Below are 25,725 nucleotides of genomic sequence, written 5' to 3'. Positions count from 1 at the left end.
AGAGAGAGAGAGAGAGAGAGAGAGAGAGAGAGAGAGAAAGACAGAGAGACACACACAGAGAGAATATAGAAGAGGAGAAGAGGAGGTTCCATGGATTAGTGGTGTTTCTGCCAAGCCTGAGTTTGTCAGGACCCATCCAGTAACAGGAAAGAATCGGCTCTCACAAGTTGCCCTCTGATCTTCTACACGTGAGCTATGGCACAACCACGTGGATACACACACTAAATAAACAATAAATTAAAAAAAAACACACACAAATTACTTGAAAAAAAGAAAGGAAGGAGGGCCAATCCACATCCTCAATCCATCTGCCACTCCCCCCTCTCTCGGGGCTTACCAGCTCTACCTGGTTTCCCAACGCCCAGTGCAGCTCCGAGTGGGACTGGAGGCCTCCCCAGCTCCCCTCCCCCAGCCTCTCTGAGCGCTCACCTCCCGGTACCCCTACAGAGCACTCATCCCTCCATCCTTGCAGAGCAGAGTCCTTGCAAAGGCTGGGGTTCAGGGGGGGGGAAGGGGGACACCACAGAGGCTGGCTTCCGTGGGGAGTGTCTGTCGAGTACAGTCAGTGGCATGCCCTCTAGTGCAAAGGAAGACAAGTTTGCTGTCAGCTTCAAACTGGTGACGGTACCTGGTCACTTAGGTGATGTTCTTTGTAGGCTCTGATTCACACGCTGGCCAGGGCTTGTGGGCTGAGGAGGTAGAAGCCCATCTTGGTAGCACCAACACCCATATCTGGTGAAAGCCTGCTTCCAAATGGATCCCTTACACTGAGGTGTTGAGAGTTGTATATAGGTGTATTGTAGTTGTTTGTTTTGTTTTGTTTTGAAATGCGGTTGAGTGGCACATAAAATGAAATTTGCTGTTCTGTCCATCTTAAAACACAGAATGGTGCCATTGCATGTTTTTGTAACATCGCAGGACCATCAGCCTACAGAACTCCATCACTCGGATGGGAATTCCACTGTTAGTTGGCAGTCAGTTCTCTACCCCATCCTCCTCTCATGTCTTTCTTCTGTCTCTGGATTTGCCCATTCTGGATTTTACCTTTAAATGGACTCAGGTAGCATCCGGGATTCCATGTCTGTCTTCTTTCTCATGGCATAACCTTTTTGAACTTTTTCCATTACTGGGTCATGAGCACGTGCTTCATTCCTTTTTCATGGCTGAATAATACTCCATGGCGTGGGCATACCACATTTTGTTTTCAGCCATTCATCCGTCGATGGAGAATTGGGTTATTTCCATCCTCTGGCTACTGTGAATAGCGTTGCTGGAAGCGTTTGTACAGCAGGCTTTGTTTCAACACCTGTCTTCAATTCTTCTCGATCTATGCCAAGAAATGGAATTTCCGGGGCAGCTTTGTGTGTGACTTTTAACTCTCTGCCAAATGCTTCCCACAGGGACTGCAGTGCGGGAGGACTCTGCTCTTCGGCCTCCTCACCCGCACATGGTATTTTACAGCTCCTCAGTCTTGCTCACAGGGATCCTGGCGGGCGTGCAGAGGTTTGCATTCCTGGATGAATGGATGAGGTTGTACCTCACTGTGCATGATGCTTGCCTACCCCGTGTCTCTGGGGAAACACCCTTTACAAAAATGGGTTGTTGTCTGATTGCTGTAATCCAGCATTGGTTTGTGTGCCTCATGCAGTCTATGGTAGCTGGAGAGGGTCCTTCCCTCTGCACAGCCATTCTCGGGTCCCTGAATCAGCTAGGACTTGGCATTTTGGGGGCGCATCTACCATTTGGAGGTGACCTAAGGACAGTATCGGCAGGGTACAGAGGGATGAGATTCGACTTTCAGAACAAATGCTCTCTGTTCCTCTTCTTGGTGCCAGGGCTTGTGGAAGCGACACACCTGGAAGGGAAAGGAGAGTTTTCCAGAAGGAGCGGTAGAAGAGGGACAGCATGCGAACAGAGGAATCAGTGTTGACTGTCAAGGTGGACAGTGAAGACAGAAGGGAGGGCTCATCAGAGTCAACCCCCCAGGCTTATATTTCTAGGCAGAGGGCAATGGGGACTATTGAGCAGGGGCCACAGCAGATCTAGTCTCAAAAACAATGACAAAAAGTCACTGGCTGTGGAGATCTGGCTGGTAGAGGGAGCTGTCTGTAGATGGGAGAGTGGGCCTAGGGGCCACTGCAGTGATTTCTTGCTGCCTTCAGTCCATCCTGGGATCTGTTCACCCCTGAAGGTCCCCACAGTTCAGCCTGTTGGTCTCCCGGGTAGGTAGTCGAGGCATGAGGTCCAAGCCACTTGGAAGAACTTGGGAATAAGAAGCGCCCTTGAGAGAGATCTAGTACCGAAGTGACAGCTTTGCCGTGGTGGCAGTGCCCCGTGGCGTGGCGTTCCCATCCGTCTCGTTTCCCCAGCTTGGTTTCTGAGGATTCTACTGTTACTTTGGGCTGGATTCCCCAGATTCCAGTCCGCTCCCAGCCCCACCCGCCCAAATGCCCTTCCTGAACGCCAGCCTGGGGCGTGTTTACCCCATTGTGTCATGGGAGACCCAGGGGGGGTCTTGGCCAGATTAGCAGGTAGAACAGGCGGGGCGTGCCACAGAGATTGAGTGTCACAGGGCTGCAGCACAGGCCGGGGGCTCAGGCCACACGGAGACTGCCCAGCTGCCTGGGGAGTATGGTGGCCTGGAAAAACACAGAGTCCTTAAAGAATAGCCACAGGCCTCACTGTCAGTTTTGGGGGCCCCTGGGTTGTTCCTCTTCACTGCTGCTTCCTTGCTAAGGAAGCCCTTCTCTGATTATTATTTATTTATTTATTTATCTATTTATGTATTTATTTATTTATTTTTGAAGAAAGGGTTTCTTTGTGTAACCCTAACTGTCCTGGAATTCAGAGATCCACCTGCCTCTCTGTGCCTCTGGAGTGCTGGGTTAAAGGCATATACCACCACCACGACATGGCTCAGTCTGTTGTTTCAAACCCTTAGACTTTCTGTTGGTTTTGAGGTTGGCTCTGCTGTAGCCTAGGCTGACTTTAATGAGATGAGAATGACTTGGAATTGATTCTCCTGCCTCTATTCCAGTGTGCTGAGCTACAGGCGTGAGCCACTGCCTACAGTTTATGTGTTCCTTAGGACTCTTTGTAAGTGGAAGGCCAGATCTCCACCAAGTGAGCCCGATTTCTGGCTGTTTACCTGAGGGCTGGCCTCTGCTCCTCTGTTTTCATGTTCTTTCTCTTGCTTGAACTGAAAGATCAGTACCAGTGGCTGTGGGGAAAAAAACAAAAAACAAAACAAAAAAAAAACAAAAAAACGGTTTAGCCATTACTCAGGAGGTCCATTCCCAGTGGTGGGTGCTTGAACGATTGAAAACAGGGACTCAGAGAATGGCAGGCATGTGCGTCTTTGTAGCCACAGCTGAGAGGTGGCTGTCCATCCATGAGGCGTGGGTCAGTAAACGAGGACCCAGTGTCCAAATGGAATATTATTCAGCCTTTAAAAGGAACAGGGCGCTGATGTATGCTGCAACTCGGATAAACTTTGAAAGCGTTTCACTGAATGCAAGGAATCCGGAATCCGGCTCCAAAGACCACATGTATCGTAAGATTCCACAGACTGTCCAGCGCAAGCAGCAGCCCCGTGGGAATAGGGACAGATTAGTGGCTGCCTCGGGCTGGGGGAGGAGGGGCTGGGAGTGCCTGCCCGTGGGTACAGAGTTTCCTTTTGGGATGTGGAGAAAAGGTTGGAACTTGATAGAGGCGGAGGCTACAATACCGTGTGTGTTTGTGCTAAAGGCCACGGGGGCTGTACATTTCTAAATGGTTAATGTTATGTTATGCGAATTTCCCCTCATTACAAAAACAAACAACCGCGTTGATAATACTCCAAGCTCAGAGTGAACTTGGCAAGAGCCTTCCTCCCTGGGAGTTGTCAGGAGTCATTACAAAGGCAACCACAGTCTCTGAGCCCAGCCCAGCACACAGTAGGTGCTTATCTCAGGTCAGCTCCTGTCTCTTCCCAGCCTATCCATTCATCTAGATGTGGAGGGGCTGGGCTATTTATTGTAGGTGTGTGTCTGCGCTTGCATGCTGGGGCAGCAGGTGTCTATACCCACTCCCTGAATGTGAAACTTAGGCTCAGGGTGTCTTGTCGAGGTCACACACATAGGTGGGAACTGGAGGAAGTGTCCTTTGGGCTCAGAAGGAGCAGATAGGGAAGCCCAGTGGTCTGGGAGTTGGGTGTGCCACACCAAGACAACTGGGAACTATGCCAAGGCTGTCAGTTCCCAGGTGGGATGCTGTCTGATCGGAAGGATCTGTGCGTCTGACTCAGGCCTGGGGATCGTGGCTTCTGCAGGTGTGAACTGGTCTGCGGTTCTAACACTTCCAGGGCTGGTGGGGCTCAGTGGAGGAGCGGGGGACAGCAGACCGCCCGAGGGGTTCTCAATACCTTTCTTCTCTCTGCCCCTGCAGAGCATTGTCATCCGTGGTGGCCCTGGGAGCCAACATCATCTGCAACAAGATTCCTGGCCTGGCCCCACGGCAGCGTGCCATCTGCCAGAGCCGACCCGATGCCATCATTGTGATCGGGGAGGGGGCGCAGATGGGCATCGACGAGTGCCAGCACCAGTTCCGATTCGGCCGCTGGAACTGCTCGGCCCTGGGCGAGAAGACCGTCTTCGGGCAAGAACTCCGAGTAGGTAAGGGTGTCTCTGGGCCTGTGGGCTGGGGGGCCGGGTCACCCAGCAGCCAACCCAAGTCTAGACCAGACCACACAGCCTGTGTGTATGGATGAGTGTCCTAGCTCGGGGAGGTGGGGTGGGGACACAGTGACCCATGCAGTCAGGAGCTGAGAAAGCATTTGATGCAGTGGGTTGGCCTATTCAGTAGCTTCAAGTACCCAGGTCCCTGCGCCACTTTCTGTGGCTGCCCTTTGGAAGGGGACCATAATTGCTGAGCAATTTCCAGTAGTCAGAGCCTATAAGAGGGCTCTGACCCTGAAGGAAAAAGGGTAACCATGATCAGGGGTGGATCTGGGCAATGCAGGGGTGGTATTCCATTTGAAGACATCTATCAGCTACTACAACATGTCAGGCGTGGCTACCGACGGCACAGTCCTTCGGATGTGTGGTGGTGCCTGCCCGTCCTTGAAGCACTGTGTGGGCAACACGGTGCCTGTTTCACAACATTTCACTAAACAAAGCCAAAGGAAGACCCGATTCAGGGTTAGGAAAGAGGCTTCAAGGAAATTTCCAGAAAGTATCTGCGTCCGAATCCACCTGTGTGACCTTGGCTGTGTCCCTCAGGGCTATTCTGAGCCTCGGTCTCCTCATTGGTAGTGTGAACTCTGAGTTAGTAGGCTGTAGACTGGGTCTCAGCCTCAGAATTTAGTAGGTGCCCAACAAATGCTGTGTGCTGCACATGGTCAGGGGCAGTGACTCTGGCTGTTTCTAGATAAGATGGAAGAACAGTATAAGGCTTGCTAGCTGCCTAGCCTTCAGGCCATGGGGTCTCCCATATACCACGGGGCCGCAGCTGCCACAAGACTCAGTCTAGAGCCCGCTCTACAGGGCTGCAAACACCAGCACGGGGCTGGAGTTGGTGCAGAGGAAAACTCCCGAGGGCCCCTTTGCGGTGAGCAGCCTGTGGGTGGCACCTAGTGCGGCCAGGAGCATGGCACCGCCTCCTCCCCGGAGCTGTGCCACCCAAGTGCAGATCGCTCCCTCCAGGTGCCAGCTGTGGGGGGGGAGGGGATGGTGGGGAGGGCAGTAGTGGGCAGAAGTATCCGCCTTGTGTGGCTTCCCACCCACTTTTGCAGGTGCCATGTGTGGAGGCTTCTGTGAGTACAGGAGTAATGCTGGCCCCACAGGTGTCCCCTTACCTCGCAGTGTCCCCTTCTGACACTTGGGAAATGGCCTTGGGCCCACCAGCAGCCAGGAGGAGCACAGCTCTGTCCTCAGGCTGGGTCTGTGTCTCCCCATTCACTGTCCCTTGCTCACTTGGGGACCTGGCTGCTAATGAGGCTGTTGTTCAACTGTTTGTGCTTCTCACTCTTTGTGCCCCCTACTCTGGAGAGAACCATTCCTGCTTCAGGTGCTTCACTTAGGGAGTACCTGGCCCTTTGTCCCGCCTTCAAGAACATTTCAGGGCCCTTGGTAGGGTTCCTGATAACCTGGCTCACAACTGTCTGCTCCATATAGCTTTATAAAAAATTTTTTTGGTTTTTCGAGACACGGTTTCTCTGTGTAGCCCTGGCTATCCTGGAACTCACTCTGTAGACCAGGCTGGCCTTGAACTCTGAAATCTGCCTGCCTCTGCCTTCCAAGTGCTGGGATTAAAGGCATGCGCTACCACTGCCCAATCTATGTAGCTTCTTGTCCAAGTCATTGGTGGCCTATGTGTTGCTGATTGTTCTCATTCCCTGGCTCCCATCTTGATTCACCACCTTGAATCCTTTTCTGCCTCTGGCTGTCTTTTGCCTAGCCCTGGATAATGTGTGGCCTATCCCCAGGCACACATGCAGGACTCTTCCACAGCACCCAGTCAGCTCATTGTCCCCTGATGTTCTGAGTCTCACTGACCCACGGACACCATGGCTTTTCTTCATGGCTCCCCCACCCACCTGACCACCCGACGTCATTTCCACGCTTCACCCCTCTGCCCTACCCTTTGATCTATGCCAGGGCTGCTTCTTTCTCTGCTTCTCTCTCAGAAGCTGTGAATACCTCCTGCCCTCCACAGACCCAGTTACCCGGTCAGACAGCAGCTACTCTGTGTCCTTTCCCTTCTGTTCTATGGGTAGAAGTCGGGCCTCAGACACCAAAGGATCTGGGCCCGATTCCTCAGCACCTCCTAAGTCAGGATGCTGCAGGAGGGGCCTGACATCTCCACCTTTGCCAGCTACTGCCACCAAGGCTACCCGAGACTCTGTTTCTAATCCATGGTCAACAATAAAAACCAGTGATGTTAGCCAGGCAGTGGTGGCACATGCCTTTAATCCCAGCACTTGGGAGGCAGAGGTAGGTGGATTTCTGAGTTCGAGGCCAACCTGGTCTACAGAGTGAGTTCCAGGACAGACAGGATTACACAGAGAAACTCGGTCTTGAAAACAAAACAAAACAAAGCAACCAAACCAATGATGTTTAATCTTTGCAGATGTTCTCTACTGCCCTAAGGTAAGGGTACCGTCTAAGCCTGGAGTAGCTCACCTTGCTTCCCTCTAACCAGAGCCCCAGCCACATCTGGCTTCTCTGCCTGAGCCTAGTTTCTCAATCTAAGAGGTCTTTCCCCTCTGCTCTCCCCTAGCTTATCTGTCTTCCTCCTGGGGGGAGGGGAGCTTTTCCCACACCCTGACGCTGGGTCAGCCTGTGCCTGTCCCTAGCCCTCCCTGCCCTGGGATGGGTAGGCTTTCTGGATCCCAGCCTGGGTCTCGCTGCCCTGCTGTAGCCTCCTGTGGCTTCCTGCTGTACACAAGCAGAGACGCTCTGGCCCCAGGCCGAGCTGTTGGAGCAAGGGCGGGAACCGCAGGGGCTTTGCCTATATGGGAAGGCTCCTTCTCCCTTCTCAGTGGCTGGGAGTCAAAAGCAACAGGCTGGCTGTACTGTGAGCTGGCCACTTGGAGTGGCTTGCTGGATGCCTGGACATGCCTGGAAGCTGGGCTGCGAGCTGGCAGGCAGCCGGGGTGCTCTCATGAGAGCAGCCTCTCAAGCGGGGCCAATTAATGATTGTCCCTGAGAGGGGCAATGGTCTGGATGGTGAGACAGCCCCCTTTAGGCCTTGCCTGTGACCTTGGACCAGTCCTTAAACTTGAATGTCGAAGGGAAACCTCCTGAACACAGCAAAGCCCCTCCTCTCCAACACCTTTGCAAGTGCTTGTTTATCTCCAGGGATAGGATGCTCAATACTCCCACGGGTACCACCACGCTAGCCTTGTCTGGCACGCTGAGAGTGCTAGCAAGTCCATCCTTTTGAGAAAGTCAAGGAAGTCTTTAGATTCCCCGCCGCTGTTGTGGTATTCCTTGGTTGGCACTCTTCACTCTCTAGCCTGTCCAGTCATCTTTCCACAAGGCTCCAGGGAGGGTGGTGGCCTAGAGCCCATTCAGCTGGGGTTGCATATATCCTAAGTGCCGCCCAGCTCTGTCCTGAGATGGGGGAGAGACAGAGGTGAGGCATTCGAGTATTCGTGTAGGGATACCTGGATATCCCAGGGAAGTCTGCTAGAAATTTGGGTTCTCTTGCAAGTGCGGGAGCTGCCAACCGTCACCATAATAAAGCCAGGACTTTCAGCAAAGTCTTCCTCAGAGGGGAGATGGGGGAAGGAGACTCAGAGAACAGAATGTGCCAAGACCGTGGGCCAGGAAGCAGAAAGTGCTTTTTCTTGAAGAGCAGGTGCTTTGTGGGGCAATCTGGGGGGCCAGTGAGGGAGAGCTGAGGCTGAAGGGTGGGGAAAGACACTGCTAGAATAGCCCGAGTTCTCAAAGAGGCCAGAGCACCCAGAAGAATCTGAACAGGCAGGGTCTTCCCTTGAGCGTGCGCGAGCCCCACTTCCTCCTGAGTCTGGAGCCTCTGACCCACGAACCTGGCCTGGACTGTGGTTTTCACAGTCCTTAGTTCCATAATGCAAAGTTCTGCCCATCATGTGCTGGTCTCAGACATGACCAGGCATAAGGGCTGCCCCTAATCTGAGCTCACGTGGTGAGCGGACCAAGGCTGACTCCTGCTGGCGCTCTGCATGAGCTTTCTTACAGGACCAGCATCCCTATAACCAGGTCCTCAAGTATTATAGCAGGGGGCAGCTGAGACTGACCGCCCCCACCTCCACCCCAGGCTAGCTCCTCATCCCGTGTCCTTGCTGCTCTGCCAGGGCTTTGCCAGCAGGCCCATGGGGGATAGGGGGAACTGTCCTCAGAAGGACACTGGCTACCCTAACTTTTCCATGGCTGTAAGCCTCTGCTAACAGGTGTACTTCCACTGAATACAGACATATAAGACACCTCAGGACAGTGTGAGGGGCAGTGGCTGCCATTATTAACTCCTTGGTGGTTCATCTTGCTAGCATTGAATACCTACTATGTTCTGCCCAGGGCTCTGCCCCGGGGTACCCTGAGTGAACCGGGATGGGTGGGCAGGAAGGTGACAGTGCCAGAGGGACCCTAGCCTTGAGGTTTTCAGACTTTTGGTCTGACCATCTCATATTGCTGTCCCATAGATTCTGTCACCAGGGCCAGCCAAGGCAGCAGAACAGACATTTATTTGTAGGGTCCCAGTGTCCAGGACTATCAGGAGTTTGGAAGTCAGTTGCTGGCCTGGGATGCAATGAGACCCCAGGCTACTACCTGGACTCCACCCCTCCTTGGAAAGGCAACTCACAGATGGGACTTCTCGGTCACTGTCACTGAGCTCTGCAGCCTCAAGCAGCTGGGTGTGGTAGACTGGGCCATCCTTCAGACCCCCAGAGGCCACCTGGAACTTCTCCAGAGCTGGAATTTTCACCTTGCTGGCAGGCCCTGTCAGGAGTATAGTCAGGGTGAGGCCTGGAAAGGGGAGATCTCTCCTGGGCCAGTGGTCTAACTCACCTAGGTGACCTTGAGTATAGTTTCTTGTCCTTGGGGCCTCTGGTTTTGCCTCCTATGCCAGAAGGGGCTGAGGCTAAACCCCCACTTCTCTCAGAGGTGATTTTGTCAGCAGCCCCGAGGGAGGGAGACATGGAAGGTGGCTAACCCTCTCCCAAGGCACCATGGCCGAGAAGCTATGGCTGCCTAGGGTCCTTCTGTCTTCCCTCAGTATTTCTAGAGCCAAAGAGACACAGACCCCAGGACTCTGACCTTCTGTCCCCTTGTCATACAGCCAGGTCTTGTCCTCTGGGCCCAGTGCCCCCAATTGCGGCACTATCTAGAGGGCTGCACAGCAGCATGTGCGGGCCACCCTGGGTCGGAACAAAAGCCTGGGGCGCAGGCGGGCCTGCGTGTTCGGACCTGGCAGACCTTTCCCTGGTGCTATGTTTATGACAACGGCAGCGAGGAGCTTAGAGCGGAGACATTGACTCAGCCAAGTCGGGTGGGGCCGGGTGGGGTGGGAGCCAGAGGGGGCAGAGGGACACACAGAGATAGAGAAGGGCAGATAGGCACATGGAAACGCGCGCGTGCACACACACACACACACACACGTACATACAGAGTCTTATGTGACTATACAACTACATCTGTACATGCTCACAGATGTATGTATGTACAAACACACTTACAGACTCGCACACAAGTATACACCTACTGACACATGTATGCATGCTCGTGAGCTTAATATATACATATATATATAGTGCATATATATATATATACAAATGTGCATGCACACACACACACTCACACACATGCACACACACTCATACTCACACACACATACACATGTACACACACACATACACACATACACATGCACACACACTCATACTCACACACACACATGTACACACATACACACATGTATTCCTTGCTCACACATGGGCTACACAGCACCTATGCAGGCCTAGGGTCAAGCCCACCCTGAGAGGGATAGTTTCTGCAGCACATACAGTATGTCACCTGATTCCTCTTGGTACTCAAGCCCTGGCACATGTGACACCTCCCATGCATTACTTTACTCTCAGGGACCTCTTCAAGGGGCATTTGGTACCATCTCATTTTACTGGGGCAGAAGTAAGCATGGGTTCGAGGCAGCCTGCCTGACCTGCACTGGGCAGAGCCTGGAGATGCCCATGGGGTCAGTGGTGTCTGTGTTGGCCCACTTCACTGTCCTGTCTCTACCCCGCCCCCTGCTGCACACAGATGCCCCTAGCCCAAGGCTCTGTGTGCTAGGGTGCAGGCATGAGATCCACTTAGGCAGAATTTACAACTAGATCCTGGGGACTGAGTCCACGCTGGGGGATGGGCAACCATAAGGGAATCCTGGACACTGCTGTGACTCCTCAGCCTTCCTCTTTCCAACTTCTGTGTCTGGTAGCCACTCAGCATCCCGTTCAGACTGAGGTCCCCCTGGAGACAGGCACTACATCCATTGGCCAGGGACATCAGGAGCTACCACAGGTCCAGGGATGCCCTTGTCTCTGTAAATCTCAACCTCTCAGTTATAGATCGATCCTGTTGGAGACAGCATTCTCCCCGCTCAGTGCTAGACTTATGAGGGTGCTGGGGACCTGGTAGGCTGGTGTCTCCAAATGCCATAGGCGGGGGTGGCAGTGGGGGGGCTCTATATCCTGGTCCCCTGAGAACCATCAAGACTCAGAAACTCATCCAAGGACTCTGGAAATCCAGAGATAAGGGGTGATCCTTGTAAGTCGGCCTCACACATTTCCAGTGTTCTCTAGGGAGGCTGGGGGAGGGGGGGCTCCAGTGCTTAATGGTACAGACTTAGGTGGGAATAGTCTCCGATCCCAAAGGACCCCCCCCCCCCAGGTCTCTGTGAGCCAGGTATCCTCTCAGGACAGTTAGTGGTCACACAGTTAGTGCATGCCAGTCTCATTCACTTGATCCCTCTCCTTGCCATCAAATCACAAGAACAAACCACATGAGCCCAGGCAGCAGCCAGTGTCTGGAGCCAATTGTTTACCACCAGGAGGCTCAGTCTTCCTATCTGAGAAATGTGTCCAATCAAAATGACCCATTCTTAGGAATGCCGGAAAGATGACGATAAAATAAGATAACCAGATCCACCCATGCCTAAGGACATGGGAAAGAGCCTTGGATGTAGGATGTAGGATGTAGGATGCATGAGAAAACCGACCCGAAGGTTGCCTAGAGGAAGCTCTACCTTCCTCCAGGACACACTCTGGGACAGGGCTAGCGTCCCAGCTGCATCCATCAGTGACACGAGGACATTGACAGTCACCCAAGGCAGAGTTGCCTCTGCTGCCAGGCAGGAGGTAGGGAGCTGTGTGTTCTTCTCTTCACATAGAGTCCCTACCCACAGATGAGCCACCCCTTCACCCTGGCCATGTTAAGCTCATGATGGGAGAGGATAGGCTGCCAGACTTTGGGGACCAGGGTAGGACCCTAGAATCCATCTCAGAGATCTCGGGACCCATCAGTGGTTGTTGAACTACGTCCTTGAGCTCAGGCTGTCTGCATCTGAAAAGGATAGGCTCTGGGAGTCAGTTCTCCCTTGTTCTCTCCTGGTGGGAGCAGACTGGAGCTTTGGGCAGCCCCAGCCAAGGCTCCAGGAGGGATGGGGAAACCCAGACTCACTCCTCCCTCCATACTCAACACCTGGGCATGCTATAGCCTGGGGCAAGTTACCAAGCCCAGGGAGCCAGCATCCAGGGCTCCTCGTTCAAGACTTGAACACTTGCAGCATGCCAGTGGCAGGAACCCTCAGCCCATGACTGGCGCTCAGCCCTCTTGTTTGACCTCACATGGGTGTTCTTCTCCACAGACTACCACTTGCCTCTTGGTCCCCTTTCCCTGTCTCTATGGCAAGAGACGGAGGGCTTGGCTCATTAAAACCAAATTAAAAAAAAAAAAAAAAAAAAAAAAAAAAAAAAAAAAAAAAAAAACGGCCCTGGCAGGAGCGGCAGCCTGATGAGTAACTGCTGAGTCAGAGCAAATGTGGGCAGAAGAAGCAGATGAGAGCTGAGGCCTAAGAGGGACACACGAGGGACGCCTTGGGTTGTCCCGAAACACACCTGCCAGCCAGGACACTTGTCTGCTTGCCTGGGGCTTCAAGATAGGTTTCTTGGTCCTACTGAAAGAGGTTGAACAGTGTCCAGTGGCTACCATGGCCTTGGCCTGGGTAGTGGTGGTGGTAAGAGACACCGCAGCTGTCTGTCACGATTGCAGAATTGCAGGATTATTTGAATTTTCTAGACCCCTGCACTGGTACTTGCAAACTGTGCTTACTAGGAAATCAGGTTGGCCTCCATAGACCCCCTCATCCAAGGATTACAGGAATTAGCTTCGGTCTAACTCCCTACCCGAACCCTAAAGATCCTCACCTCAACGAAGGCACGTCCCCTGGGCGCTGGGAGTTTCTCCGTTCTTGTTTCCACTCCCACAGCTACAGGCTGTGTATCAGCCAAACTGGGAAGCAGAATGGGTCCCAGAGACCTAGGTTTGGGCCCTCAGCCCCTTACCGGCCTTTCTAGACTTTGCACCATGACCAGGTTCAAATCCCACCTCAGCCATTAATGCCCAGTGTTATACCCTCCCCATGCCTCAGTCTCCTCTGGAAAATGGGAGTAAAGCCTGCCTCATCTCATCACCATGAGCATCCTGTAAGAACGGGATGGTCAGAAAGGATCCAGGTGCATGGTGGAAGTGCAGGAGTGCTAGCCATGACGAGGATGCCGAGCTGCTTTGGAAAGGTTCAGAATCCTGTCTCCTGTGTGGTCACAGGGAACTCTGCTGTGTCTGGGGTCTTGTGGTGTCTTGCCAGCCACTGCAATCCTTAGAAAGTTGTGCACACCCCGCCCCCCCCACAACACGCAACACGGCATGCACACCACACCTCACAGACCCACCCATATTACATACAGAACTTCCCAGCACACACCTCCACACGCTACCTCAACACACACCAGGAGCCGGCCTATGCTTCCTGCATTCAAGATGTCCCTCCTACCATGAAGCCTTCCACAGGAACAGGTTAGGCCTCTGGAGTCCTGAGTCCTGTACTCCACATAGAACTTACAGAATTCCTCCCTGAAATAGCTACTTCCATTACCTCTCAACAGCTGGTCAGCCGACTTTGCCAGGTCTGAGCAGAGGGCACAGGGAGTTTGCCAGCTTCCCTAAGGGTCTTGGTAACCTAATTTAGACCCAGGGACATGGATTCCTGCACCTGCCCAGTCTCTGCTTTATCCAGGGCTCCTGGCCAGCCTCTCCCAGGACAGGGACAAGGCAGCTCTGGGTCCTCTGAAAACAATACTGGCCACATAGGACTATGCAGAGTCCATTTGGCTTAGGGACTATCTCCATTCTCTCCTATCTCGTGTGATAAGTGGAGCTCAGAGCCCACAGACCCTGGGAATGTATTCTGGCAAGAGAGGTTCTGGTGGGGGTAGGGGTGGCCCAGCAAGGGCAAAGCAGAGGCTACTATATGCTTGAGACAATTGTCCTCACCTGAGGAAAGAGGGTTCCCCCAGTGATCTCCCTCTGGGAAGGAAGACACCTTCTGGTATGGCTTGGTGGGTAGATAGATGAGCATAGAGGTGGTTCTTGACATGGTTTATGGACCTGGCTTGACTCTGACCCACTCTTCTGTAGTGGTGGGTCACAGCAGACACAGCCTCAGATAGTAGAGACTTCAGCCAGGTACCCAGGACAGGCTGGGACAGGCAGGGGCTGGCAGGAGGCCTTGCTAAGGCTGGGTCTTGTTTTCCACCACCCTCGCTGACCATATCTGACCATAGGCCCTGCTGTCCCTAGATGAGGTGTTAGGGAGATAATCCTCACTAAGGCTTACCCTGGGTTCCTGAGGTGGCCTTCATGAGCCTGCTGGGCAGCCACACACTGACATGAGCTGGAGCCCCGAAGGAAGCAGGGAGAAACCGGAGTAATGAGTCCGAGATGGAAGGCTTGCAGCCTGGGGCTGTGGAAGATAAGAAAACGGAGCAGGTCTCACCCTCTTCAGAGGCCTTTGGACCTACAAGGATCCAGGGAGCCCCCTGGAGGGCTAAGCTGGTGGACAGGGAGGGTCTTTATCAGAGCAGTGAGGGCTTTATCCTGAGAGGCCTGCCTAGGAGAGCGGGCATTAGGGCCAGGCCTCAAGAGGGGAAGGGAATCCTACCCCAGTACACCTATAGGGGGTGTGAGCCACACCCAGAAGGCTTGAGTCACCATCCCTGACAGAGGATGGGGAGAGGGCTGAGGAAGCCAGGCAGGTGTCAGCAGGGGTGGGGTGGGCCGTGGCTTCGCTTTCTAGCTCTGTGGGTCATGGCTCTGCCATGGAGGGATGGCCAGCCTAGACCACACTTGGAAAGACCCAGGTGGTGGATGGAAGGGGAGACCTGGGAGCCCAAAGGGGTGGGGGGAACCCAACTAAGGACAAAGACTGTACTTCTTCAGGGTCCAGAATTCTATCTTCTGCCCAGATGACAAATGACCCATCTCTTAAGAACAGGGAGACAATAGAGGACAATGGTGTGAGCTGGCAGGTCACTGCAGACACAAATGCCCTTCCTGTACCCGTCAGGGTGGGACTCATTAGAGGCTCAGAGAGGGCAGGTGCTGAGCCTAGGGCCACACAGCAGGTGGACTGCACCTCCCCCCCCATCACCACCTGGCTCAGAACTTGAAGGCCTCAGCACCCATCCCTGTTATCTCTCTCCACAGGGAGTCGAGAGGCTGCCTTCACATATGCCATCACCGCGGCGGGTGTGGCACACGCCGTCACCGCCGCCTGCAGCCAGGGCAATCTGAGTAATTGTGGCTGTGACCGGGAGAAGCAAGGCTACTACAACCAGGCAGAAGGCTGGAAGTGGGGGGGCTGCTCAGCTGACGTCCGCTACGGCATCGACTTTTCTCGGCGCTTTGTGGATGCCCGCGAGATCAAAAAGAACGCCAGGCGCCTCATGAACCTTCACAACAATGAGGCGGGCAGAAAGGTAGCGCTCACTCGGGCATGCTGGGCCCACAGGCATGGTAGGGATGGGGGGGGTTCTGGTGGGTGTGGGGGCATGGCGGACATGAGGACTTGGCGGACCTAGGAGCATGGTATCTGCCTACTGGATCCTCTTTGTGTCGCCTCTAGATCTCTCTGCAGCCCCAGGTAGTCCTTCCTGCCCATTGTGCAGGCCTGACACCTCAAGTTTGGACATGTGGGACCAGTTTCTATATAGACTATGACTTGGGCCTGGCTGGGGACCTGCAGGTGTATCAAGCACACACACACACACACACTCCGTTCTGAAGGCTAATCAACAACAACAACAACAACAACAAAAACCAAACCAAAACAAGATTATTGTCTCCAGATGGGCAGGTGCAGCCAGCTGGGGACGCTTGTGGAAAAGCCAGGTTTGCGTATCAGTGGGATAGTGTGTGGGACTACAACGGATGAAAAATCAAGCCAGGACACACTAGGGAAGAAGTCAGGGTGAGCCCGGCCACCACAGAGAGATGAAGGCCCCAGATACTGAGCAAGGAGGAGCGGCTGCTGCTACGGCGGCGGCAAGATGGCCAGAGATAGGGCAGCCAGCCGAGCAGAACACGCGCTGGATCTGGCTCCTTCAGTTCTAGGGGCTGCACCCATGCCTGCAAGGCCTAGGGGCTTCTTGAATGGACTGCCTTTTCAGGCAAAGAAGTGTTGATGAGCCTCTCCACCTCAGGGTTTGTGGCTGAGACCAGAGCCTCCTGCATTTGTTCCACGAACACTCTGCCTTCCTCATTTCCAGCACCAGGCAGCAGAGAGGAATCCAGCTGGCTCGGGGTATCTGGGGTCATCTAAGGGTATAAAGAGCTTAGGAGTCCCAGGGAAGGCTCAGGGGCTTCCTGGAGGAAGTGTATGGGAGTTGGTTTTTGAAGGACAAGCAGGCTGACCTTAGAGAATGGCTGCAAGTGATTCCAGCCAATGGGAGCAGGAGGGGTGGATGAGTCAGACCCAAGGAAGCTTGAGCTGGCTTAGAACAGGAGGAGGGTTGATGTGGGGTACCCCCATATGGGGGGGCAGTTAGATCATGATGACAAAGAGATAAGGAAAGAATGGTCACATGGCCTTCAGTGGGTTCCCGGAGAACCCTACATCTCCAGGCAAAGACTAATTCATAGCACAGGATTCAAGCCCACCTGCCAGGGAGGCTAAGAGGTGGGGGGGGAGGAGTGCACCAACATGGTGGATAGGCAAGGCTGGACCCTCATAGGAGCCCCTTGAGTCTCTTCCATGGCTTGTTTCTTAGCAGATTTTTTTTTTCTCTCTCTTGGAAGGAAGAGTTCACTGTTCCCAGTTGTAGATAAGGACAATGAGCCCTGGGGTGAGCTGCTGCTGCTGCTGCTGCTGCTGCTGCTGCAGAGCTGTCCAAATAGCCCCTTCCACCTGAGTTCTGGTCACTGGATTCCAGGCAAAGGGCCATCTGAGGACCAACTAGGTTATCTCCAGTTTGGGTCTGGGATTGATCTGGTAAAGAGGTATGAAGAGGGTTAAGGCAGGGAACGGCCCCTGGGGCTATGGAAAGATAGAGGTTGGTAGTGGGACTAGGGACCAAAATGAAGGGTAAGAGGTGAATTCTGGCAAGTGTTGGCAGAGCGGATAAGGGATGACAGACATCCCAAATACCATCCTAGGAGTTTAAAGGAAAGCTGAGCCATGAATGAGGCCGAGGGACAGACCACGGAAAGCAGGATGGGTGGAGGCTGGCTAGGAGCCACAGGAAAAGGCCATTAAAGTCTCAGTGGTACCCAGGCGTGGCAGTGTGTTCACGGAGGCTGGCATAGATGGTGAGTTTTAGGCTAGCCTGAGCTACACAACAAAACCGTATCTCAGAAAGAGAAAGAACCGGACACGGTGGTGTGTGTCTTTAATATCAGCACTCGATAGGCAGAGTCAGGCAGATCTCTGGGATTTTGAAGCCAGCCTGATCTACATAGTAAGTTCTAGGCTAGCCAGGGCTATTCAGTAAGACCCCATCTCCCCCCCGCCCCCCCCACACACAAAAACCCAATGTCAACTAGAGATCACAGTCCTCATGCCAGCTCTGTTCCCAGCTGTGTGAGAGTTGACCCTCTCTCTTTCTGCTCAGCCTTAGCCTCCCCATGTCTGCACAATAGATGTTGGACTCTTTGCCAGACTCCCCCTGCTACCCATTTAGTAGCCCCACACCTTAAAGCTGTGAGCCACACTTTGGCCTGAAGCCCTGAAAGCCAGTCAGTAGCTGCATGTGCGCCTTCTCCCCTACAGAGCTCGGTGCTAGAACTAACTAGCTCTGGTGGTGGGCTGAGAGCCTGAGATTGCTACGCCGCTCCAGCACAGGGTCCGAACCTACCCTAGGGCATCAGACAGATGTCCCAGAGCACCTCAGACTCACAACGTTAACAGGACAGACACACATTCTCCAACTATTCTAGTCCTGAAACCTGGCATCAAGGTGTGGTGGGACCATGCTCCCTCCAAAGGGTCTGGGGCATAGGTATGATAGGACCAGGTTCCACTTTCTTTGATCAGTTTCTAGAGGCCCCAGTGTTTGTTGGTTTGTGTCTGTACTATTCTAGCCCCTGCTCCTGACTCTGTGTGTGGCCTCTACTGGGCTGTTTCTTCTGTCTCCTATGAGGGCACTCAGTGGCTTGTGGGCCACCCTGTTCCAGATGGACACAACTCTATTTTACCTCCGTCTCATCCCAATGAGGTCACTTCTGAGATTTTCTGTGATAGTGAGGCATGGGCAGCGGCCTCGAGCTATCTCCACTCCCCATTCACCGCAGGCTGCATGAACAAAAGGCTGGCATCCCGGATGGGCTGGGGTGAGATGGGCTGAACTTAGAGCCCAGCTCACCATGGCCACCAACCCAGCCCTGCTTCACCTCCCCAGAGACCTCATGGGCTGTGCTGGTCATTAAAGAGAGGTGTCCCCTGGTGTCTGGGCAGAAAGACTGATCCCAAAGGAAACTCAGACGTGAAGGAGCGTGGCCAATAGTTTTGCCCCTTTGTGGTTCCCGTGATAGTGTGGAGCAAAGGTGAAACGACTGCCTGAGAGGACAGAATCTATGGTTTCTTCCTTCTATCCAGACAGGGTGTCAGGCAGGGCTGTTTCTGTGGGAGGGTCAGGTGCTGTGCTCAGGCCAGCACCAGGGTCCTCCCACTGACACCCATCTGGGCATGGCACCCTATCAGCTAACCACAGAGCATGTCCTGGCCAAGGGTTCCTGACAGTGGTGCTGGGCGGGCATATTCCAGATCTGGGACGGAAACCCATGATGAGCCCAGAGTGTGGCTGCTGCTCTGAGGCCAGCGAGACCCACAGCCATTCCCCAGGGCCCAGACCTCAGCTGCGTCCAGACTAAATGTGAGGCACCTTCCCCACCCAGGCCTGCCTTGCTGGGATAGAGGAATCCCAGACACCCCTGGGCTGTCCAACCTTCTCCTGAAAGACTGGTCCCCAGCCTGGTGACTCTCCTCGCCTGGCATCAAAGAGTCCTTGCTCCAAAACCCTGGATCCTCCATGTCAACCCTTCCCTGGGTGCAGCCGACACCATACTCCTGTGTGTACTCGAGGGAACCAGGCCTGCAGAGCCAGCAGCCTCAGCCTCAGCCCCTCAGGCAGGAGGCCTCTTCAGCAACCTCCAGGTGTCTCCTGGGCTGGTCTCAGTGTCCCAAGCTCCTGGCTGTCCCTGGCGCCACGACTGCTGGGGCTCTCATGGCAAGGGCTCTGGAGAAGGAAACTGCACATTCTTGAATCCTGTGATCACTTCCCGGCGAGGCTCCAGCTCAGGAGACCCAGCCAAGCGAGGATTCGGCCCCTCACTCTGCAAACACCTGCCCAATCAACTTCATCTGCCCTTGTCACCAGCAGGGCTGCGCAGGATCTGATGTCCTCAGGCAGGCGGGGGTAGGAGATCCCTGATGGGGCTCAGGAGCTGTGGCCTGGGTGAGGGGTGACCAGCAGGTCTCGGTGACACTGGTAGCTGACTACTGGATTGCATGGCCCCCCACTGGTCTCAGCCATTGGAAGAGAGTTGTCAGCCAGGCCCTGAGTGACCAGCTGCTCCCGCCTGGGGCCCCGGAAGGGCCAGTCTAGCTGGCTGCTAAGCAGGTGGTCAGGGCAGCGGACTAAGCAAGCTGGAAGAATACTAGAAGGGAACATAACCAGACAAAGCAAGAGAGTCACCAGAATGGATGAGGGATGGGGGACCTAGGGAACAGGTCTCAAGTATGTCTGGGACCACACTGGTCCTGCTCCCAGGCCTTTCTGGCCCACCTACTCTGCCTGCTGCTCCCACTTCCTTCCATAGGAAACCTGGACCAGTCCTTCCCCGACCCCAATCCCAACTTCCTTCCCCCTTCTCTAGTCCTTGCCACAGGCCACCATTCACTTAGCTGGAAAGCAGTAATGGGGATACCCCCCGCCCCAGGGTCTACCCATCAGTGAGGGGCACACAGCACCATCTTCCCCTGAGTGTTCAGTGGCCCTGTTGGATCTCTTGGTAGGCCCTCTTGGAATGCTAGTGAGCTCCTGCCCCATCATCAACACCTACCATAAATGTCACCATCTCCAGGAAGCCCCCCAGGGTACCATCACCCCTGCAGAGCTTTCCACAGACCCTGGGAGCTACAAGCTAATCTGTTTCTTTGTTTCTTTATTGCCTTTTTTTTTTTTTTTTTTTTTTTTTTTTTAAAGACAGGGTTTCTCTGTGTAGCCCTGGATGTCCTGGAACTCACTCTGTAAATCAGGCTGGCCTCCATCTCTCCATCTCAGAGCTCTACCTGCCTCTGCCTCCCCAGTGCTGGGATTAAAGGTGGGGGCCACCACAAGTAGCCCTTTCTGTTTCTTACACTGGACCATGTGCCCCAGAGATCCTCTGTGAGGTCCAGGGAAGATACTGAGGCAGAGGCGGTCTCTGTGGGGGTCTTTCTTTCACTCGTGTTTTCATTCATTCATTCATTCATTCATTCATTCATTCATTCATGCATTCACGGAAGCTTCTTGTCTAGAGCAGAGCTGGGGGCTGACAAGAGGTGCCCTTGACAGTGGGTTCCAGCCTGAGGGTGGAGCTAGAGGCCAAATGCCGGAAGTCCCAGGCTGTGGAGGTGAGGCCAGAGAAGCAGGGACAGCTGACAAATAGCCCCCCTCAGCAGCCACAGGGCGGCAGCTAACAGTGAGTCCCCATCTTTCATCTGGCCGGCTGGCAGGGCTCTTTCGATCCGGGTAAATGAATACCTGGGGTCAGGGCTGGCTCTGGGAACTGGCTTTCCCGGGTGAGAGGGAGGCCCAAGGAAAACACAGGGTTGCACCCATCCCGGGCCCTCATGCCACTGGGAGAAAGAACAACAACCGGCTAGGCCTGGCTGTCGGCTTCCCAGAGGATGGCACGACTGGGCCTCGCTGACCCGTGCCCTCACCCTCCCAGTTCCCTCCATCACTGGCACGCCAGGCTGTCATTAAGCCGCTGGCTGTTAAGCTCTGACTGCATGCCAGGCCCTGCACCAGGCATGAGGGCAGTCGCAGGGAGATGGAGACATGGAGAGCCTGTGCTTATTAATCACCTGCTATTGCCCGGGCCTCTCCCAGCACAGCGTTCCTACCTGCTGCCCTGCAAGTGGCCCCGGTCCCATTTCCTCATTAGGGCTGGCTGGATTTAACCAAGTCTGATCAAATGCACCACCCTCTGCAGAGCGCGCACATGGAAACCCATTCCTAGCAGCTCAGATGAATGAGCTCAGAGAGGGGGCACGGGGAATTCTGGATGGCACCGGGTCTCTTCCATTCCCTGCTGAGCCTCTACTCTGTCTCCTGTAGGTTCTGGAGGACCGCATGAAGCTGGAATGTAAGTGTCACGGTGTGTCAGGCTCCTGTACCACCAAAACCTGCTGGACCACACTGCCCAAGTTTCGCGAAGTGGGCCACCTGCTCAAGGAGAAATACAACGCAGCCGTGCAGGTAGAGGTGGTGCGAGCCAGCCGCCTGCGCCAGCCCACCTTCCTGCGCATCAAGCAACTGCGCAGCTACCAGAAGCCTATGGAGACGGACCTGGTGTACATCGAGAAGTCGCCCAACTACTGCGAGGAGGACGCGGCCACGGGCAGCGTGGGCACGCAGGGCCGTCTGTGCAACCGCACCTCACCGGGGGCCGACGGCTGTGACACCATGTGCTGCGGCCGCGGCTACAACACGCACCAGTACACCAAGGTGTGGCAGTGCAACTGCAAATTCCACTGGTGTTGCTTCGTCAAGTGCAACACGTGCAGCGAGCGCACCGAGGTCTTCACCTGCAAGTGAGGCTCCCGCGCAGGCGCGCTCGGCGCCTGCTGACCCTGCGGCCCTCGCCATTTTGCACATCCTTCTTTGCTTCTGGAGCTGCCAGCTGCAGGCACAGGAGGGTGGAGATAGAGGTGGGGAGCATAAGATACTCCAGGCTCCTTCCTACCGGCTCTGTCCCCACCCAGCATCCAAGGTCAACGCAATGGTGGTCTGGTACCCAATTGAGACAAATCCCTTTACTTCTCTTTGGGAAAGTGAACCTCAAAGCGACCATGAGACTCTGAGGGTCACCTCCCTGCCTGGTGACTGGACTCAGAAAGGCCACACCCACCAGTCACAGTCAAAAAAAAAAAAAAAGTTTCCTGGGCTGTTTCCTGTCGGCCCTAGGCAGTGTGGATGGATGTTTTCAAAATTATTTATGTTTTCTTAGCATCAGATGAGGACTCAGTACTAACGACTGGGTAGCCAGACCTAACCCTATTTGAGGATGCCCCATCACCATCTCCTTTCCCTCACTTCTCCTGGCCTCTCCCTGCAGGGTCCTCTGCTCCTTGTAGAACTCAAGGATGTCAGAGTTGGCGCGGAAGCTGGCTGGTGGGGGGGACTCCTTATCAGCACCTTGGGAGGGGCTCGGTGGCCCTACAAGGCTCGAGATGGCCGCAGAGGACAGCCCATCTTCCATTCCACTTGGAGACTGTCATGCAAATCAAAGGTGGCTGTGTCAGGCCCCAGGCATGCCTCTTCCTCTCCCTGGTCCTTCACCCTTCCAGCCTGCTGCCAACCTCCACCTCCAGTTTACAAATTCTCTTCTTCTCTGGAGCCAACCTGACCCCCAGGACTGCCCCCACAGGTTCAGGAGAGGTCAGGGACAGTTGCCCCACGTGACAGAAGGACAGAGGGCAATCTGAAGATTTACTGGAGACCCCACAGCTCTGTGAAATATACCGACACAGCTCCACCCAGCCCAACTCTGGAAGTTGCCAGGGTGATGGGAGGCTGCACCCCGTTTTCAGTACCTTGGGGTTTGTCCTTCTCTGATCTTGATGCCAGAGAACTGACATCCAGAATTTAGGGCTGTCTCTGTCAGGCTCCCTGCCTAGTACCCACTGATCCCTGCTTCAGGGTCCTTATGATGACATGGGACCCTCAAACAGGGGTCCGTGGGAGGCTTAATGTCCCATTTCCCCAGGCCCTTCCAGATGGGGACAGAAGAACTCAGGCCTGGGCATATCCCACCCTCTCCTCCACAACACATGGCAGGGTAAGAGACTGCCAGGGCTGATAATACAACTGCCCACAGCCTACCCCACACTAAGGTATTTCTTAGCAGAAGTACGTGGCAATGTGGGGTTTGATGGCCACCAAGCCAGGTGGCCTGGACATTGACCTGGGGAAGGTGACCCTTGTTTGCCCTTGCCTTGCATCCAGCTGTGTGTCCCTCTCATGTCAGGATGTTCCAAGCCTCTGGGCCACTGGAGATGTCCCACCCTGATCCTGGACCCATCTTCTCACCCCAAGTCCTGGGATACCCACGTCCGTCACCCAGTGTCCCCTGTGAGGAGCCTGGTTAACTTATATTGTTATATAGCGTCCCCTGTCTGTCATGTCTCTTAAGTTATTGTGACCTACACTGGGTACCGGAGGGGATGGGGGATGGCTTCAGCTGCTGTCCCCCAAGCCAGGCTCCTCCTTCTGCTTGAAACAGACCCTCGGGGGCCCCTGATGCCACCGAGGCAATTCGCACTGTCCCTGGGCTGCCAGGCACCTGCGCCTGCACTCGGTCAGCCGCAGACCTTGCCTTGGGGGAGAGAGGTGGTTAGTGGACCCAGGCAGGGCACTGGCTGTCCCAATGCTGTGTGCTGGGGTGGAGGTGGCCGGGCACCACTTGTCCTTGAAGTGCCCTACTTCTGATGGGCTGTGTTCCTGCCTCCTCTGGAGGGGAGCACTGAGCCCCAATAAAAGCTGGAATCAGAAAAACAAGTGTGTGCGACGTCTCTATGGGACAGCCCTGCGGTTCTTAACCCCAAGGGTGGGGACGCACACTGCCCATTGACACTGAGCCCTGTAGGCTTTCCCACTTCCTTTACCTCCTCTGTTGGCTAAGGGGCCAGCTTCCCACTATCCCACGCTTGAGGCTCTCAGCTAGGCTTAGCTGGGACTATCAGGCCTGCCTGCCTCTAGCAGCCCTGGGTGTGCACCTATACACAGACCTTGAAGCATCTCTGGATAAATCAGGATTCAGACCGCAGGGACCCAAGGCCTAATGGTCTGCTGCCTAGGAACTAACCACAGGTCTGGGCCCAATATGCCCTCCGCTGGAGGTGGGATAGAAGGGCCCGTAGTCTGCTTCCATTCCTCTCTGACTTCAGACTCTGAGGCCTGAGGACCTGGGGTCTCCCCAGCTGTTTGTGGTAAACTTCTAGGACTTCTCTTGTTTTCACAGGGCCTGAGTCTAGAGTCCCTAGGGGCTCACAACCCTGGCCACAGTCTGTGGTGACCATGCACTGCCTACAGAGAATGGCATCCTACCCAGGGTCAGAAGGCATGTGGCGGGGCCGGTTTGGTCACTGCCCGTTGTCCCCGGGAAAGCCTGGCATTGGGTAGAACTTCTAGCCGTGTGCTCCCTACTAGGCACCCACAGAACATGCCTTAGATCTCCCGGAGGGGCCTCCGGCTGTGCTTTTTAGAGGGGGGTATAACCCTCTAGGGACAGGCAAAACCCTGCATCTGATCCTTGTTCCTTCCTGACATACAGAAAGTCTTGGGATGATCCTCACTGAGGCATGGCCTCAGTCTCTCCATGAGAGAGCAAGAGGTAGTCCAAGGCTGGGGCTTGATGATCAGTAGGTTGAAGCATGCCTGGGGCCTAGGCCAGGGCTGGGCAGGCTGGCAGGAGGCCCTGGGTCCCCATCAAATCCCCAGTGGCGGCTGCAGCGGAGCTCAGCGTCCGGCTACTCCCACAGGGCCAGGAATGAGGAAGGAGCCCTGAGAATGCCCTGGTCCGGGTGCCCAGACTGTACTTATTTCTTGGCTGTGATTCAATCCCAACCCGGCCTCCCAGGGCCAGGGCACGCATCCTTGGGGGCCCTGCCTGAGGCGTGGAGTCCACACTGCCCTGCCTGGCCCCAGGCCCTACCTTAAGGCACTGTGAGAGCATTGGCCTGGGCCATCCCAGGTATCCCCGGTGGCTTTGTGTTATCCTTCAAACGACACCCCTTCCCCTGAGCTCTAGTCACTCCTGTAGCTTGCTGGTAGTGCCTACCTCAAGTCTTTCCTCTCCACATATCCAGTACATCCCTTCCTAGAGTGACCTGCCTTCTGTACCCCAAGAACACAGAGGCTTCCAGGCAATGGGGATCACATGAACCCCAGAAGGGTTTTGAGGGCACAGTCACTGAGGAGACTGGAGCTATAGGAAAAGCCAGCCTGCTTACCCCTACCACCTCTGCTCCTTCACGCCTGCAGTCTTGCCCTGGCTAAGCTGAGCTCTGACCTCCTAGGCCTCCAGTCATGCACCCTATTCTCCCACTCCAGGTGCTACCCATAGTTCCAGGCTAGGAGGGAGCCCAGGAAGAGGTGCTTACAGATAGTGGAGGGCAGCCTGCAGGGAGAAGGTACCTAACATCTTCCCTACAAGGGTAACAGAAGGGAATGCTCCGCAGTACCAACCCCCAGTCTCCCTCTTCCTCCATCCGAGGACACCCTGACCATGTGCACGGTGGCCCTGCCAGCTCAGAGCTACCTGCACGCTTCCTTTTCCGCACTGGGTTCCAGTGGGGCATTCTTTCTCCTGCTATCTCCCATCTTGTGTCCATATCCTCCTTCCCAGGTTGCCTGAACAAGCTCAATCCCTTGTCTTCACTCTTGCCCCATGG

The 25,725-nt window shown here is 54.7% G+C and overlaps 1 protein-coding gene across 2 annotated transcripts in view; it reads left to right on the top strand.

Annotated features, from left to right (window-relative positions):
* Window positions 1–23,827, top strand: part of Wnt7b (Wnt family member 7B) — a 42,327-nt gene extending 18,500 nt beyond the window's left edge. The window contains exons 2-4 of one of the 2 annotated variants that reach the window (XM_021217078.1): window positions 4,426–4,652; window positions 15,276–15,547; window positions 21,389–23,827. In XM_021217078.1, coding sequence (XP_021072737.1) covers window positions 4,426–4,652; window positions 15,276–15,547; window positions 21,389–21,868 — 979 coding nt within the window. In that variant the 3' untranslated portion in view covers window positions 21,869–23,827. The remainder of the gene's footprint in view (window positions 1–4,425; window positions 4,653–15,275; window positions 15,548–21,388) is intronic. The other variant, XM_021217077.1, reaches the window with a different exon arrangement.
* The last annotated feature ends 1,898 nt before the right edge of the window (window positions 23,828–25,725 follow it).

Source organism: Mus pahari, chromosome 17 (assembly GCF_900095145.1).
Source record: "Mus pahari chromosome 17, PAHARI_EIJ_v1.1, whole genome shotgun sequence".
In the NCBI taxonomy this organism is placed as follows: Eukaryota; Metazoa; Chordata; class Mammalia; order Rodentia; family Muridae; genus Mus; species Mus pahari.
This window is presented reverse-complemented; position numbering and strand designations above follow the sequence as displayed.